Here is an 18089-nt window from a genome sequence, read left to right as displayed (position 1 = left end):
GATTGCACGATATAATATTTTGATTAAAATAAAATATTTAACTAGATCTTTAACATAACATGTTGTTTTTCTTTTGTGTAACGAAAATGTATTAAATATTTCTATATTTTTAGAATTCATAATACAGCTCTTAAGATTATAATTCAGACGATTGCACGATATAATATTTTGATTAAAATAAAAATATTTAACTAGATCTTTTAACATAACATGTTGTTTTTCTTTTGTGTAACGAAAATGTATTAAATATTTCTATATTTTAGAATTCATAATACAGCTCTTAAGATTATAATTCAGACGATTGCACGATATAATATTTTGATCAAAATAAAAATATTTAACTAGATCTTTTAACATAACATGTTGTTTTTCTTTTGTGTAACGAAAATGTATTAAATATTTCTATATTTTTAGAATTCATAATACAGCTCTTAAGATTATAATTCAGACGATTGCACGATATAATATTTTGTTCAAAATAAAAATATTTAACTAGATCTTTTAACATAACATGTTGTTTTTCTTTTGAGTAACGAAAATGTATTTAATATTTCTTTATTTTTAGAATTCATAATACAGCTCTTACGATTATTTGTCACACGATTTTATGATATAAAAAATTTACATAAAGAAAAATAAATATTAAATAGCAGGGTTTGGTAATGCTATGCTACTCCGTAGTTTTGTAGTTTTTCTTTTGCTACTGCTCCGACTTTGTATAGAGCAGTAGCAGAGCACATAGCATAATATTCGAATAGCGTATGCTATGCTGTGCTCTCTGCTATGTTTCGTATTGGAGCAGAGCAATAGCAAAAGCAAAAAAATAAATTATTTGCTATTCCAATATTCTGTCGTAGTTGCTATCGTAGTTATTACTATTCTGTCAGAGCAATTGATTTACATGTTATATAGTATAACAATAAGCTAAGTAAACCATTTCTATATTGATTATAGTATTGGTTTGGACTCTTAAAAAAGTGGTCACATCAAATGTAAATGTGGAGGTGTAAGCATCTACAAAAAAAATTGGTGAAAAATAGAAAAAAACAAATTGTGAAATTTAAAAATTATTTAAAATATTTATTTATTTACGCTTGATTAGTTATCAAATAAAATTAATTGTTTTTTATATATATTTCTGTTTTAGTTTTAATATGATTCAGATTCTTTGTTCGTTGATACCGCTTTTTAAGCCAAATAGAGGCGAATAAACTCTTCAGGATGAGTATGTCAGTTGATTAGAATATCAAAATGGCAAATACGAGATTTTTGCTGTTTTGCTGATAATACAAGGAGGAGAAGGGCATCGAGTGAAGTAGGAAGACCAGATCATCTTATATTCATTCATTCATTCAAAAAACAATATTCAAAACAAACAACAGACATCAATAATACCATTATGTCGTATATAATTATGTGTTTTTAATTTGTATTCAAAATGGTAATGATATTACTTATGTTGCCGAAGTTGATTATTAGAAACCCACAAAAAAAACGTCTAAACGAGGTAAAAGTCTAATGACGAAAGCAATTTCTAGCCCCAAAATTTCTGATATCCAATTTTGTGACGAACAAAATTCAGTTTAATCTAAAAATTTTAAATAAAAATATAAATTATTAAAAATAAAAATCGAAAATTGGCATTGTGCACTGTCAGCAAAAAGGGTGAGCTTCTTTGTACATAAAAAATACTTTTTGCGCAGTGCCGAGTGCCAATTTTCGATTTTACGCATAAAAGCCTTCAAACTCACCTTTCTAATGATATATAGAACATATCTGTAGCTTCTATAGTTTGGAAACTGTTGAGGTTTAAATTTTAGCGGGATTTAGCGTTTTCGCAAAACAAACATTTCTAGATTTTCAAAGAGTAATAAATCCCCATCATTGCATCTTAGTTTTTTTTAGCGCTTTGATACAAACAGACAAACAGACAAACAAAGAAACTAACTTTTCATTTCATTTTGAGAAGTCCACTAAAAATTTCAAATTTATTTATCGAGGTATCAATCGACAAGTATTTTTGATAAGAATTTTTAAAAAATAAATAATTTTACCAAAAAGCCCCAACGGCTCCACAAGCTGCGATCATACAAATTTTCCCTCCCTTTACCCCGTATCTCGTGACCCAGGTGAATTAGAAAAGTTTTAGTATGCCATTTTGTAAGTTAGGACCACACCTTTCGATCAATTTATAACTTGATCTGATCGGACTTAGCTGTATATATAGTTAGTTGGCTTTCGCACCCTTCGTGCTGCTTTCGTCACTAACGCGAACTGCCGTCCGCAGTGATAAAAAGCAACGAAAACCGGTAAATGATTTTGAGATGCCGAACTTAGCTCGGGATTCCAATTTACCACAGCCAAGAGAGGCTAGAAAGATTGCTCTACGTTCATACGCACCTTGTATAAATAGTTTGGAAGGTTGTGTATAGATCCATCAGTTGATCTGTTACCTGCTTTGAGTGTACAACTAATTTTATCGATCAATTCGAATAATATGAAGACTTTCATTGTGCTAGCTCTGTTGTTTGGCGTTGTTTGGCGTTGCGGCGGCTTTGCCGCAAATTGATCGTGGATATAGTGGCGGTGGTCTTCGATTCGGTGTCGACGGCTACGGTGGACGTCCTGGTGGCGTAAACGTTGTCGGCGTTGGTACTGCCTCTGCTTCAGCTTCGTCCACTTCGTCCATCACCTTCTATTGCCGGCTTCGGCGTCCCCTTCCGTGGCTAAGCTACCTGAATCGGCGCCTGGTGCACCGATGCGAGATTACAAACAAATTTAGTTTAATTATTAAAAAAAACTGAATACATTAAAAAAACAAATCAATAAGATAAGAAATTTAAAATTTGGTTTATGGTTATTGTAGCTTAAAATTAAACAAAAGTTATCGGTCATCGTTCTAGCAGAGTATAGCCACTGGATTAATTATATTGGTTTAATTATATTGTGAGTAACTATCATATTCAGTGAGGGATACATAAGAAGCCTGTTAAATTCGGCTTATATGTGGAATAACAATAAAAATATTCGCAACTACGAATTTCAGTCGATGTTTAGGAACTTGCACAGCTTTATCTTAAAGAATATACGACGTGTCTGGACCACTGGTTGATTCAGGGCTTTCGGTCAAAGGGCTAGTCACCACTACAATTCTAATACAATGAAATACATATGAGATTTTAAGCCTAAAATTTAATATTTAAACCTACACATAATTTTAGAAAGAAATATTATTAGTATAAATAATGTTTATTATAATTATGAGTTTCAGGTCTGTTCCGGCTTTTACTACCTATTTTATCGGATTTCAAAAAATGTTATTTTTCACGTTGCATTTGGGCTAAACATTTTAAAATTATTTTTTATAAATTTCTTGGACTTAATTGGACCAGCTCAAAATAAATTCAATACGCAAAATATTTCCAGATTGATATAAGAGCAGGTTAAAAATGTTCACTTCCGACAAATCTTGGCGAAAGTGAAAACCGGAACAGGCCTGTATATATTATTGATTTATTAATTAAGTGTAAATTATATAAGATAATGATTTTAATAAAATTATAAAAATGGGCGCTAGCTTTGTTGTTTGTCCCACTGTGCGAGCGGTTGAGGATTGACGTTTGTTGTAGGAGGCAAGTGGAGCGCATTGGTGGCATGTGCTGTCTTTGTTTCACTTTGTTATTTTGTTATTTTCAAATTATTTATTGGTCACGCAGAGGGGCTGGGAGGGTGGGGTGGGGTGGGGTGGGAGAGGGGGGTTAAGGCCACATAGCAAGGGCCAAAGCAATGGCTAATGTGTAATCAATAGAGTAAGTAATGTGCATCAATTTTCAGCTCAATAACGCATGGAATACAAATGCGAAACATGTGCAAATATGTGCACACTCGACAAGGAGAGGGCGATCAAGAGGGACAGGGAGGGAGGGAGAGTGAGAGGAGAGGGGCGAATGGCAGCGACAGAGACAGAGACAGAAACACAGACAAACATCCGCAGAAATAAATATCTAATAGCTTCACGCTGCCGCCTTTCCTCTCCCTCTCCCTCTCTCTCTCTCTCTTCGTCTCTCTTCCTCACCAAGTTCCAAGCTCGCTCCGACATTGTGTGACGCGTTTCCGTTTCCGTCTTGTGGCAGCTACAGCTGAGAGAGAGAGAGAGAGAGGGAGAGGAGAGGAGAGAGAAGCAACGTTGTTTGCTCTTTGCCTTGGTTGCCAATTCACAGCTCGCAGCTCTTTATCTGCGTTTATTTGTTTTCGGTGTTGGCTGTTGTCTTTGCCTCCAAACCAAAGAGTCTTCTCTTCTCTCTCTTACCACACTCTTTCCTCACCTCCCTTGGCAGCTGCAGTTTCACCCCAAAAGCTGAAAACGTGGCATAAGAAATATTACAATAGGTTTGCAATTGTTTTTCTTTTTATTTTTTGCAACATGTTAAATGTGATCGCGAGTTGTGGAGCAATCGCCATTTGTTTGCCAACGAGGGAGCAGGGGAGAGTGCCAAGAGAGGGAGTAAAGGGGGAGGGGGGTTTTAAGTTATGTGCGCCTTTCAATTGTGTGGAAAATGGAACTCGACTGTAAGCAAATGTCTGAATTTATGAGTCAGTGCATGTAAAGTTGGCCAAAACAAGCAGTCAGGAGGCAGCAACAACTACAAAAACAACTAGTGAAAAGTGATCGACTGTTAGTTGCCCAGTACACATATCGTCGCAGTCGTTTCATTCAATCAACATACATGAAAAAAAGATTTAATAAAAAATAAATAATTAAACTATCTACAAACATGTGTAATAGAATATTTTTTGAGGTATCGCAAAATACATTTTAATATAACGGTGAGCAGATTTCAAACATTGTAGAATCTTAGAGTTTAATTCGCTGGCCGAATCATCATGACTGCTTTTTTGAGGGAGTAATCATAACCCTTAAAAGTTACCCAATTGACGCCCTTGAACCATCTGTTATCATTGTACTTCCCTGCCAAGTTGCTGTAAGAATTCAAGTTAATAAACGATGCTTTGAAATACAATTAACATTTCATCATACCTTGAGAGACACGCATTGTACCACCAGCCGCCTGTGTAGACTACGGCGCAATTTTGCGACTTATGATTATCATTATCTCGATCTTTGGTGGTAAATCTCATGCCAAGATGCCCCAAAAGTGAATCACCCGCAGTTCCCCTCGCATTTTCCAGAGTGCGTATGACATATTGATGGTCTTCATCGCCGATTGCAAAGTTGTCATACATCTCAAAAGCTTCATTTCCCTCGTTGTCCTCTAGGACAACAAGTAGTTCCTGGTTCATTTCTGCCGTCAATGCGTGTATTTTATCGAGTCCCAAGAAGAACTCGCCACTCAGGTCCCCAAATCCCTCTTTGTATTCGGTCCAGTTTCGATAGAAGTCGACAGTTCCATCCATCCTCCTCAGGATAATCGTCCAGCCTCCTCCTCGAGTTTCTGCATCGCAGGCCACTTTAAAAAGTTCACTGCTGAGCTTGGGAATTAGCATTTCATTGATCCCACTAGACTTGGCGTCGGTACAACTTTGGTAAGTTTTCTTAACAAGTGCATCAATCAGCTTTCCTTGTCGTTCCTGTTCCGACCTAAGAGTTTGATTATTTAATTGCTTATTAAGTTCACCTATTAATTTTCCCTGTCGCTCCAGCTCCTCAGTAAGAAAATGATTTTTCGATTCTTTGTCTTTCTTTTGTTCTTCCAGCTCTGTTCTAAGTAGTTGAATGTTGGTCACCTTATCAAGTCCGTCTTTTTTCAGCTGCTCCAGTTCCGCCTTTAGACTTTGAATATCTGTTGCCTTAACCAGATTGTCTATCAACTTTTCTTGACGATTCTGAATATCCATTGCCTTAACCAGATCATCTATGAGTTTTCCTTGTCTTTCCTGTTCCGTTTTAAGTATTTGAAGATCCATTGCCTTGATTATTCCTTCAATCAAGTTAACAGAATGTTTCTGCTCCGCTCTAAAAAATCATTTATTTTAGTTTTCACTTTATGGAAACTTATTACCAGTGATAAGGATCTTACCTCACTTCAGATAATTGGGAGTTAATCGAATGACATAAATTCGTCTCATTGCGTTCAGGAATATAAGTTGCACTTGAGAATAAAATTAGTGCATTGGCTACACAGGATATACAAATTACTTTGAGCAACATTTTGCCACCGAATTTCACTGAATGCCTGAGAAGACTGACTGAGTCGAAATTTGACAAGTGACCAAGAAGTGAATTTGTAAATGATTATCAAAACCATATATATAATATACTTAGTATATGTATCTATAAATTTTTACTCGTGTCTACATCCACAAAAACACTCAAGGTTATGCAGCCACAATTTTCGGAACTTTCGCCTTTATGGAATGCTTAGCTTTTTTTATCAACTCAAGTATTTTGAAATACCACATACACCAGAATAGATGAGAAGTGACAGTGTAGTTTATAAATAAAACATATCGTTTGTCAAATATCAAGAATTAGCATAAAATTCTTTCTTTATATTCGCTATATTTATATATATAAACTGAGCTCATTGAAAATGGGCAAAATGGGTATAATGTGCTTTATAGAATGTATGTAACAGGCAGAAGGGGGCGTGGCAGATCAAGTATGTTTTTATTTTTGGATCGGACCACTATATCATATAGATGTCATAGGAACGATACATAGATAATGAAGTTTTAATATGAAAAAGTTTATTATTTTTTGAGATATCTCAACTAAACTGATAGAATATGCATTTGTGTTGGTTTTGTACTTTTTGACCACATCTGGCTTATTTCGGATCCATATATAATATAGCTGCCATCATACATAAACTTTCAGTACAGAGTACCTGGGCACAGGGTATCCTACTGTCGAGCGTGCTCGACTGTATCTGCCCACTTGTTTTAATTTTTAAAATGTTTGAAAAATTCGAAATCAAATTCAATCTGAGTGCACAGCACAGAAATATTATGAGCATGTTTGGTTGCTCTAACTTAAACAGTCTCTGAGTTTATAGAGTATTCAAAGGCACAAATTCATTCATACCCTTTTTAGACTGGGCAACAGCGACAACTTTATTGTGTCCGCCTTGCAAGCCAACAACAACAACAAACAGACAAACAAACGAACAAAGAAAACAAGCTCGAATCGCCTTTAATTGTGACATGGATGGCAACTGGCAAGTTTAGACCAGGTCAGAACCGAGTTGTTGGCCAGTTAGACTGTTAACTGTTTTGATTGCTGTGTGCTGTGTTTTCATATTTCAAATTTGTCGCTTTATGTGGCAGCTGAGTAATTTACACAATCTTGTTAACTGGCCTGTAAGAGCCAACTCAGCTTTGGGCTTCAATGTCATGCACAATTAGCTGGAATTTGTGGTATGCTCTGATCGGTTTTTATGGTCGTTGAGGTTCTCTCCTACTACACCACAAAAGCAGGCTTGCAACATCTTGTGGCAAGCTAATAACACCCAATTCCTTATTGGAATTATGACAAATATTAAAACAAAAAGCCAATGTGGATACGAAACTTAAGAGCACAAAACTGGCAACTTAGAATCAGGAATTTGATATAACATAAATAAAATATAATTATAAATTTTAAATTAGCTTTTCTAAATCAAAAATACTTTATTAAAAATTGATCGATTAAAATATAACAAATTAGGGAATAAAATCTTAAACCAATTATTATAAATAATGTATAATTATACCCTGAGCCCATTGAAAATGGGCAAAAAAGGGTATAATGTGTTTGGCAGAATGTATGTAACAGGCAGAAGGAGGGGTGGCAGACCCCATAAAGTATATATATTCTTGATCAGGATCAACAGCCGAGTCGATCTAGCCCTGTCCGTCTGTCTGTCCGTCTGTCCGTCTGTCCGTCTGTTTGAACGCGTCGATCTCAGAGACTGTAAGTGCTAGAGACTTCAAATTTGGAATGCAGGTTTGTGAATACCATACGCAGGTCAAGTTTGTTTCCAATTTTTGATGCCACGCCCCTTCGCCCACAAATTGAAAAAAAAACGATTTACAGGCGCAATTTTGACATAGCACTCCCTAACTGAACAATCAGTTGAGAAGTATGCGTATTAAACGACCCTGAAAATTTCAAAGCGATTGACCCATAAATAAAGAAGTTATTTCGAATTTAGATTTAGTTGAATAATTACATTTGGATGGCAAATCAAACGTGCGAGCGAGACAGCATGTTCACGTTTGTATGCAAGGCGCACAAACACAGTAAGAAATAGTACCAATTTTCTTTTGGGCTTCGATTTTAAGTACTGTAAGTCCTAGAGACTTCAAATTTGTTATGTAGGTTCCTGGATACCATACGCAGGTCAAGTTTGTTTCCAATTTTAGGTGCCACGCCCCCTTCGCCCACAAATTGCACAAAACGATTTACAGGCGCAATTTTTGACATAGCACTCCTAACTGAACAATCAGTTGAGAAGTATGCGTATTAAACGACCCTGAAAATTTCAAAGCGATTGACCCAAAAATAAAGAAGTTATTTCGGAGTTTACATTTAATTCAATAATTACATTTGCATGGCAAATCAAACGTGCGAGCGAGACAGCATGTTCACGTTTGTATGCAAGGCGCACAAAGACAGAACGAATTAGTACCAATTTTTTTTGGTACCAAATAAGAATTAAGCGATAAGCAAAAATATTATCGATATCATGTAATGAAAATGTTAATGTATAATTTATGTATATACAAATATACAATTTGATTAAAATATAATTGTGTTAATATATAAATATGTATTTTTGCATGGCAAAAATCAGCAGAAGCTGATAGCTATGTATGAAATTGCATGAGAGAAATAGCGATCATTTTACAGCACTACTCTTGCATCTTGCCGAGCACTGAAAGCTGCAAAATAATAATTTTAATTATTAATATTTTCGATTCCTTACACATATATATAATAAGTATCTGCTTATTATCGCTGTAAAAAAAAACTTAGCATTTTCCGCTTTAAGAATCTCATAAAATTAGACATTGCCTTTTATTTCAAATTTCGCGCGCACTGCAGCAGCCTTTGGCAGGCTTGAATTTGTTGCGTAAGAGGGAGAGAGAGAGGAAAATGGGTGCTGCCAGATTGCAGGCTGAGCAAAGTTGTAGTTTGTGGCTACTCTTGACACACGCTACATCGATTACGACTTGCGATTTACCAATTTATCAATTTCTAATTAATTTTTTTTTTAAGTTTGTATTTAAGTAGATGAAAAATATCAAATATAATTTGTTTTATTTATTTATTTTTTTTTTGCTTTGTAATTTTTTTTTATACCCTGAGCCCATTGAAAATGAGCAAAAAAGTATACAATGTGTTTGGCAGAATGTATGTAACAGGCAGAAGGGGGCGTGGCAGACCACCCAAAGTATATATATTTTTGATCAGGATCAACAGCCGAGTCGATTGAGCTATGTCCGTCTGTTTGAACGCGTCGATTTCCGACCATAAGAGCTAGGGACTTCAAACTTGGTATGTAGGCTCCAGGATACCATATGCAGATCAAGTTTGTATTTATTTTTGAATCGGACCGCTATATCATATAGCTGCCATAGAAACGATACATCGAAAATGAAGTTTTAGTATTAAAAATTTTTTTGTTTGTTAAGATATCTTAACCAAACTGATAGAATATTCATCTGGGCTGGTGTTATACATCCCGACCAAATTTGGTTCAAATCGGTTCCCCATATAATATATCTGCAATAGAGACGCTCAATCGAAAATGAAGTCTAAGTATGTATGAAAAACTTTTTTGTTTTTTTGAGATATCTTAAACAAACTGATAGAATATGCATTAAGCTTGGTTTTGTACAACCTGGCCAAATTTGGATCAGATCGGTCTTTTATATCATAAAGCTGCCATAGGAACAATTGGTCGAAAATCAATCTCAGTATAGTATTTGGGCTCAGGGTATCCTACTGTCGAGCGTGCTAGACTGTAAACGCCTACTTGTTTTAAATTGAAAAATAAGCAGAAAAAAATTTAAAAAGTTTTTGAAAATAAGATAGAATTGCTTAAGTATTTAATATACAATTTTTTATTATTTGTATATTATTATACTCCGATTTCTTATCAATTTTGGGTGTTCTGAACGTTTCTATGGCAATTTCCTTTATATATTTCTACCATAACTATGATTTCTCTTAGTTTTATTTTAGGGTATTACCTGTTATTGCAATTCTTGAAATATTTATCAGAATCCGCTTAAGATTTCAATTACACAAATGCTTACGTGTCGTATACTTGATTCAATTAAGGCGATCGAGCATTTCTAGGTTAAAAACGTGCTATAAATCGCAAAGTCAACGATATATCTGGACATTATCACTTTAGTCGACGACTGCAGTTAATTAAAAATGTTGTCAGTAATTTGCTGCTCCTTGTAGGTCCATATATATATATATATATATATATATATATATATATATATATATTTATGCCGTTTAATTCTTGGCTCAAGACTTGCCAACGTGAATTTCAATTTCAATTTGTTCCACAAATTACAAGGCCCAAGAGAAGGGAGGGGAGGGAAGATGAGCTGAGGGGAGGGTTGGTCCATCAGCTGAAAGTGCAGGGTGTATGTGTGTGTGTGTGTGTGTGTGTGTGTGTGTGTGTGTGTGTGTGTGTGTGTGTGTGTGTGTGTGTGTGTGGGTGTGAGTCAAGTGATTGCTTGTCAGGGCCAAAAGATCGACCGTTGGCCTTTTTTTCAGACTTGACTTTTCCGTCCCTGTCCTCGGTTCTGGACTCGGCCACACACATGGATCCTACACACAGACTGAGACAATTTGCACCTCGACTGCAGCTCATAAATTTGCCAAAGTGTAAAATTGCTCAATTTATAACTTTTCAAGGTGTTGATTGCCTTTGAAACGTACACGTGTAAAAGGACCTTCCCCTAATCGATGCTGTCGATGTGTCTAAATGAATAGTTGACAGCGTTAGAAATATTTAAAAATAAAATATATATTTTACTGAACTTTACAAATAAATTAGTAAATAATTTTTAGCTTGTGTCGCCAACTTTTCAAGTGTTTCAATAAATAGCATTGTAAAAAATATTTCTACTTTGTTGATCAAAATATATAAAGATTAAACTAGATCTATTAATATAACATGTTGTTTTTTTTGCGTAACGAAAATGTATTAAATATTTGTTTATTTTTAGAATTCATATTACAGCTCTTATGATTATAATTCAGACGATTGCACGATATAATATTTTGATCAAAATAAAAATATTTAACTAGATCTTTTAACATAACATGTTGTTTTTCTTTTGTGTAACGAAAATGTATTAAATATTTCTATATTTTTAGAATTCATAATACAGCTCTTAAGATTATAATTCAGACGATTGCACGATATAATATTTTGATCAAAATAAAAATATTTAACTAGATCTTTTAACATAACATGTTGTTTTTCTTTTGAGTATTGAAAATGTATTAAATATTTGTCTATTTTTAGAATTCATAATACAGCTCTTATGATTATAATTCAGACGATTGCACGATATAATATTTTGATCAAAATAAAAATATTTAACTAGATCTTTTAACATAACATGTTGTTTTTCTTTTGTGTAACGAAAATGTATTAAATATTTCTATATTTTTAGAATTCATAATACAGCTCTTAAGATTATAATTCAGACGATTGCACGATATAATATTTTGATTAAAATAAAAATATTTAACTAGATCTTTAACATAACATGTTGTTTTTCTTTGTGTAACGAAAATGTATTAAATATTTCTATATTTTTAGAATTCATAATACAGCTCTTAAGATTATAATTCAGACGATTGCACGATATAATATTTTGATTAAAATAAAAATATTTAACTAGATCTTTTAACATAACATGTTGTTTTTCTTTTGTGTAACGAAAATGTATTAAATATTTCTATATTTTTAGAATTCATAATACAGCTCTTAAGATTATAATTCAGACGATTGCACGATATAATATTTTGATCAAAATAAAAATATTTAACTAGATCTTTTAACATAACATGTTGTTTTTCTTTTGTGTAACGAAAATGTATTAAATATTTCTATATTTTTAGAATTCATAATACAGCTCTTAAGATTATAATTCAGACGATTGCACGATATAATATTTTGTTCAAAATAAAAATATTTAACTAGATCTTTTAACATAACATGTTGTTTTTCTTTTGAGTAACGAAAATGTATTTAATATTTCTTTATTTTTAGAATTCATAATACAGCTCTTACGATTATTTGTCACACGATTTTATGATATAAAAAATTTACATAAAGAAAAATAAATATTAAATAGCAGGGTTTGGTAATGCTATGCTACTCCGTAGTTTTGTAGTTTTTCTTTTGCTACTGCTCCGACTTTGTATAGAGCAGTAGCAGAGCACATAGCATAATATTCGAATAGCGTATGCTATGCTGTGCTCTCTGCTATGTTTCGTATTGGAGCAGAGCAATAGCAAAAGCAAAAAAATAAATTATTTGCTATTCCAATATTCTGTCGTAGTTGCTATCGTAGTTATTACTATTCTGTCAGAGCAATTGATTTACATGTTATATAGTATAACAATAAGCTAAGTAAACCATTTCTATATTGATTATAGTATTGGTTTGGACTCTTAAAAAAGTGGTCACATCAAATGTAAATGTGGAGGTGTAAGCATCTACAAAAAAAATTGGTGAAAAATAGAAAAAAACAAATTGTGAAATTTAAAAATTATTTAAAATATTTATTTATTTACGCTTGATTAGTTATCAAATAAAATTAATTGTTTTTTATATATATTTCTGTTTTAGTTTTAATATGATTCAGATTCTTTGTTCGTTGATACCGCTTTTTAAGCCAAATAGAGGCGAATAAACTCTTCAGGATGAGTATGTCAGTTGATTAGAATATCAAAATGGCAAATACGAGATTTTTGCTGTTTTGCTGAAAATACAAGGAGGAGAAGGGCATCGAGTGAAGTAGGAAGACCAGATCATCTTATATTCATTCATTCATTCATTCAAAAAACAATATTCAAAACAAACAACAGACACTAATAATACCATTATGTTGTATATAATTATGTGTTTTTCATTTGTATTCAAAATGGTAATGATATTACTTATGTTGCCGAAGTTGATTATTAGAAACCCACAAAAAAAACCTCTACACGAGGTAAAAGTCTAGTGACGAAAGCAATTTCTAGCCCCAAAATTTCTGATATCCAATTTTGTGACGAACAAAATTCAGTTTAATCTAAAAATTTTAAATAAAAATATAAATTATTAAAAATAAAAATCGAAAATTGGCATTGTGCACTGTGAGCAAAAAGGGTGAGCTTCTTTGTACATAAAAATTACTTTTTGCGCAGTGCCGAATGCCAATTTTCGATTTTACGCATAAAAGCCTTCAAACTCACCTTTCTAATGATATATAGAACATATCTGTAGCTTCTATAGTTTGGAAACTGTTGAGGTTTAAATTTTAGCGGGATTTAGCGTTTTCGCAAAACAAACATTTCTAGATTTTCAAAGAGTAATAAATCCCCATCATTGCATCTTAGTTTTTTTTAGCGCTTTGATACAAACAGACAAACAGACAAACAAAGAAACTAACTTTTCATTTCATTTTGAGAAGTCCACTAAAAATTTCAAATTTATTTATCTTTATTTATTAAATTTATTTATCAGTTAACGGATTTGGGTCATCGAGGTATCAATCGACGAGTATTTTTGATAAGAATTTTTAAAAAATAAATAATTTTACCAAAAAGCCCCAACGGCTCCACAAGCTGCGATCATACAAATTTTTCCCCTCCCACTTCCACCCCCGTATCTCGTGACCCAGGTGAATTAGAAAAAGTTTTAGTATGCCATTTTGTAAGTTAGGACTAAACCTTTCGATCGGTATATAACTTGATCTGATCGGACTTAGCTGTATATATAGTTAGTTGGCTTTCGCACCCTTCGTGCTGCTTTCGTCACTAACGCGAACTGCCGTCCGCAGTGATAAAAAGCAACGAAAACCGGTAAATGACTTTGAGATGCCGAACTTAGCTCGGGATTCCAATTTACCACAGCCAAGAGAGGCTAGAAAGATTGCTCTACGTTCATACGCACCTTGTATAAATAGTTTGGAAGGTTGTGTATAGATCCATCAGTTGATCTGTTACCTGCTTTGAGTGTACAACTAATTTTATCGATCAATTCGAATAATATGAAGACTTTCATTGTGCTAGCTCTGTTGTTTGGCGTTGCTTGCCGTTGCGGCGGCTTTGCTGCAAATTGATCGTGGATATAGTGGCGGTGGTCTTCGATTCGGTGTCGACGGCTACGGTGGACGTCCTGGTGGCGTAAACGTTGTCGGCGTTGGTACTGCCTCTGCTTCAGCTTCGTCCACTGCATCACCTTCTATTGCCGGCTTCGGCGTCCCCTTCCGTGGCCAAGCTACCTGAATCGGCGCCTGGTGCACCGATGCGAGATTACAAACAAATTTAGTTTAATTATTAAAAAAAACTGAATACATTAAAAAAACAAATCAATAAGATAAGAAATTTAAAATTTGGTTTATGGTTATTGTAGCTTAAAATTAAACAAAAGTTATCGGTCATCGTTCTAGCAGAGTATAGCCACTGGATTAATTATATTGGTTTAATTATATTGTGAGTAACTATCATATTCAGTGAGGGATACATAAGAAGCCTGTTAAATTCGGCTTATATGTGGGAATAACAATAAAAATATTCGCAACTACGAATTTCAGTCGATGTTTAGGGAACTTGCACAGCTTTATCTTAAAGAATATACGACGTGTCTGGACCACTGGTTGATTCAGGGCTTTCGGTCAAAGGGCTAGTCACCACTACAATTCTAATACAATGAAATACATATGAGATTTTAAGCCTAAAATTTAATATTTAAACCTACACATAATTTTAGAAAGAAATATTATTAGTATAAATAATGTTTATTATAATTATGAGTTTCAGGTCTGTTCCGGCTTTTACTACCTATTTTATCGGATTTCAAAAAATGTTATTTTTCACGTTGCATTTGGGCTAAACATTTTAAAATTATTTTTTATAAATTTCTTGGACTTAATTGGACCAGCTCAAAATAAATTCAATACGCAAAATATTTCCAGATTGATATAAGAGCAGGTTAAAAATGTTCACTTCCGACAAATCTTGGCGAAAGTGAAAACCGGAACAGGCCTGTATATATTATTGATTTATTAATTAAGTGGGGGTTAAGGCCACATAGCAAGGGCCAAAGCAATGGCTAATGTGTAATTCAATAGAGTAAGTAATGTGCATCAATTTTCAGCTCAATAACGCATGGAATACAAATGCGAAACATGTGCAAATATGTGCACACTCGACAAGGAGAGAGCGATCAAGAGGGACAGGGAGAAGGAGGGGGAGAGTGAGAGGGAGAGAGAGGGCGAATGGCAGCGACAGAGACAGAGACAGAGACAGAAACACAGACAAACATCCGCAGAAATAAATATCTAATAGCTTCACCGCCGCCTTTCCTCTCCCTCTCTCTCTCTCTCTATCCCTCTCTCTCTTCCTCACCAAGTTCCAAGCTCGCTTCGACATTGTGTGACGCGTTTCCGTTTCCGTCTTGTGGCAGCTACAGCTGAGAGAGAGAGAGGGAGAGGGAGAGGGAGAGGGAGAGGAGAGGGAGAGAGGGAGAGGAGAGAGAGGAGAGGAGAGGGAGAGGGAGAGCGAGAGGGAGAGCGAGAGGAGAGGGAGAGGAGAGGAGGGAGGAGAGGAGAGAGAAACAACGTTGTTTGCTCTTTGCCAACAGCTCGCAGCTTTATCTGCGTTTATTTGTTTTCGGTGTTGGCTGTTGTCTTTGCCTCCAAACCAAAGAGTCTTCTCTTCTCTTACCACACTCTTCCTCACCTCCCTTGGCAGCTGCAGTTTTGCCCCAAAAGCTGAAAACGTGGCATAAGAAAAATTACAATAGTTTTGCAATTGTTTTTCTTTCTATTTTTTGCAACATGTTAAATGTGATCGCGAGTTGTGGAGCAATCGCCATGGGAGAGTGCCAAGAGAGGGATTAGAGGGGGGGGGAGGGGTCTAAGCAATGTGCGCCTTTCAATTGTGTGGAAATTGGAATTCGACTGTAAGCAAATGTCTGAATTTATGAGTCAGTGCATGTAAAGTTGGCCAAAACAAACATTTAAGAGGCAGCAACAACAACAACAACAACTAGTGAAAAGTGCTCGACTGTTAGTTGCCCAGTACACATATCGTCGCAGTCGTTTCATTCAATCAACATACATGAAAAAAAGATTTAATAAAAAATAAATAATTAAACTATCTACAAACATGTTTAATAGAATATGCTTTGAGGTATCGCAAAATACATTTTAATATAACGGTGAGCAGATTTCAAACATTGTAGAGTCTTAGAATTTACTTCCTTGGCCGAATCATCATGACTGCTATTTTGAGGGAGTACTTTAGACCCTTAAAAGAGCTCCAAATGACGCCGTTGCCATGGCTAGAATTATTGTACTTCCCTGCCAAGTTGCTGTAAGAATTCAAGTTAATAAACGATGCTTTGAAATACAATTAACATTTCATCATACCTTGAGTGACACCCATTGTACCACCAGGCGCCAGTGTAGTTTACGGCGCAGTTTTCGTCTTTCTTATTATCATTATCCCGATCTTTGGTGGTAAATTTCATGCCACGATGATAAGAAAGTGAATCACCCGCAGTTCCAGTCGCATTTTCCAGAGTGTGTAGGACATATTGTTGATCCTCGTTGCCGATTGCAAAGTTGTCATACATCTCAAAAGCTTCCTTTCCCTCTTTGTTCTCTAGGACAACAAGTAGTTCTTGGTTCCTTTCTTCCGTCAATGCGTGTATTTTATCGAGTCCCAAGAAAAACTCGCCATTTAAATCTCCAAATCCCTCTTTGTATTCAGCCCAGTTGCGATAGAAGTCGACAGTTCCATCCATCCTCCTCAGGATAATCGTCCAACCTCCTCCTCGAGTTTCTGCATCGCATGCCACTTTGAAAGGTTGACTGCTTAACTTGGGGATGAGAATTTCATTGATCCCACTAGACTTGGCGACGGTACAACTTTGGTAAGTTTTCTTAACAAGTGCATCAATCAGCTTTCCTTGTCTTTCCTGTTCGGCTTTAAGTAATTGAAGATCCAATGCCTTAAATATTCCTTCAATCAACTTATCGTGATGTTTCTGCTCCGCTCTAAAAAATCGTTAATTTTAGTTTTCACTTTGTGCATTTGAGAACTGCTATCGTCACTAGCGTGCACCAGCTATAGGGTTCTTACCTCAGCTCAGATATTTGTGAATTCATTGAATGAAATAATTTAGTCTCATTATTTTCAGAGACATATTTTCCATAAGAAACCGAAGTTAAAGTGTTTATTATATAGACTAGATAAATTATTTTGTGCAACATTTTGCGACCGAATTTCACCGAATACCAGAGAGGACTGACTGCGTCGAAATTTGACAAGTGACCAAGAAGTGAATTTGTAAATGATTATCAAAACCATATATATAATATACTTAGTATATGTATCTATACATTTTTATTCGTGTCTACATCCACAGAAACACTCAAGGTTATGCAGCCACAATTTCCGGAACTTTCGCCTTTATGGAATGCTTAGCTTTTTTTATCAACTCAAGTATTTTAAAATACCACATACACCAAAATAGATGCTAAGTGCCAGTGTAGTTTATAAATAAAACATTTCGTTTGTCAAATATCAAGAATTATCATAAAATTCTTTCTTTATAGTCGCTTTATTTATATATATAAACTAAGCCCATTGAAAATGGGCAAAAAAGGGTATAATGTGTTTGGCAGAATGTATGTAACAAGCAGAAGGGGGCGTGGCAGTTCAAGTATGTTTTTATTTTTGGATCGGACCACTATATCATATAGATGTCATAGGAACGATACATCGATAATGAAGTTTTAGCATGAAAAAGTTTATTGTTTTTTGAGATATCTTAACCAAACTGATAGAATATGCATTTGTGTTGGTTTTGTACTTTTTGACCACATCTGGC

General features: G+C 34.7%; 1 protein-coding gene across 2 annotated transcripts; it reads right to left on the bottom strand.

Moving 5' to 3' along the window:
- Positions 1-4768: 4768 nt before the first annotated feature.
- On the bottom strand, positions 4769-17441 carry LOC117780839 (ficolin-2-like). 2 transcript variants are annotated; one of them, XM_034617514.1, is made up of 3 exons: positions 17339-17441; positions 5039-5974; positions 4769-4980 (listed from the first exon to the last, which is right to left on the bottom strand). In XM_034617514.1, the coding sequence occupies exons 1-3, from the start codon at positions 17362-17364 to the stop codon at positions 4863-4865; spliced, it is 1080 nt and encodes a 359-aa protein (XP_034473405.1). In that variant the 5' UTR covers positions 17365-17441; the 3' UTR covers positions 4769-4862. The 2 variants fall into 2 exon arrangements, with proteins under 2 accessions (XP_034473405.1, XP_034473404.1); XM_034617513.1 differs by lacking the exon at positions 17339-17441 and adding an exon at positions 6039-6184.
- Between the last annotated feature and the right edge of the window lie 648 nt (positions 17442-18089).

Source organism: Drosophila innubila, assembly GCF_004354385.1.
Source record: "Drosophila innubila isolate TH190305 chromosome 2L unlocalized genomic scaffold, UK_Dinn_1.0 4_B_2L, whole genome shotgun sequence".
NCBI classification, from domain to species: Eukaryota; Metazoa; Arthropoda; class Insecta; order Diptera; family Drosophilidae; genus Drosophila; species Drosophila innubila.
Note: the sequence above shows the minus strand (reverse complement) of the source record. Positions and strands in the feature narration are given on the sequence as shown.

What these genes read in the sequence shown, in the direction of transcription:
- LOC117780839 (XM_034617513.1), bottom strand. Translation starts at nt 6,169, where the DNA reads ATGTTGCTCAAAGTAATTTGTATATCCTGTGTAGCCAATGCACTAATT. An exon ending in TCCCAATTATCTGAAGTGAG is followed by an intron (nt 5,975 to 6,038) that starts GTAAGATCCTTA and finishes ATGATTTTTTAG; the next exon opens with AGCGGAGCAGAAACATTCTG. An exon ending in TACAATGCGTGTCTCTCAAG is followed by an intron (nt 4,981 to 5,038) that starts GTATGATGAAAT and finishes GAATTCTTACAG; the next exon opens with CAACTTGGCAGGGAAGTACA.